Genomic DNA, 340 nt, shown 5'->3' with positions numbered 1-340 from the left:
CGGACAACCGCCGCAAGTCCAGGCTGCGAGTGGACGAGGCCGGGGAGGTGCGGCCACCTCCGGGACCCAGGGCCTCCATGGCTGCTCGGACGAGGGCGGAGGCTGGCCAGCTCTGTAAGGCCTGGAAAAGCATAGGCGGCGTGGGAGGTGAGGCGCTCCGGGTATGGGTTAGGATAGCCTGCTGGCCCCTCCAACACCGACATGCTTACACATTGCCTCCCTGGCCACGGGACCCATGGCCCTAACATCCCGCACCTCCCTCGTCTGGGATGGCAAAGGCAGGAGGACCAGGGGAGCACCTCTGGAGGTTGAGAGCCTTAGCTCAGAGGAAGAAAGTGGC

At 65.6% G+C, this 340-nt stretch overlaps 1 protein-coding gene across 1 annotated transcript in view; it reads right to left on the bottom strand.

The window, feature by feature from the left end:
* The window catches only part of SHROOM1 (shroom family member 1), an 11,720-nt gene that overhangs the window by 4,501 nt on the left and 6,879 nt on the right, over nt 1-340 (bottom strand). Inside the window, exon 5 of the mRNA XM_010844627.1 lies at nt 6-121. Coding sequence (XP_010842929.1) covers nt 6-121 — 116 coding nt within the window. The remainder of the gene's footprint in view (nt 1-5; nt 122-340) is intronic.

This window comes from Bison bison, unplaced genomic scaffold (assembly GCF_000754665.1).
Source record: "Bison bison bison isolate TAMUID 2011002044 unplaced genomic scaffold, Bison_UMD1.0 scf7180017864203, whole genome shotgun sequence".
NCBI classification, from domain to species: Eukaryota; Metazoa; Chordata; class Mammalia; order Artiodactyla; family Bovidae; genus Bison; species Bison bison.
The sequence above is the reverse complement of the archived record's forward strand: the minus strand, read 5'-3'. Positions and strand labels throughout refer to the sequence as shown.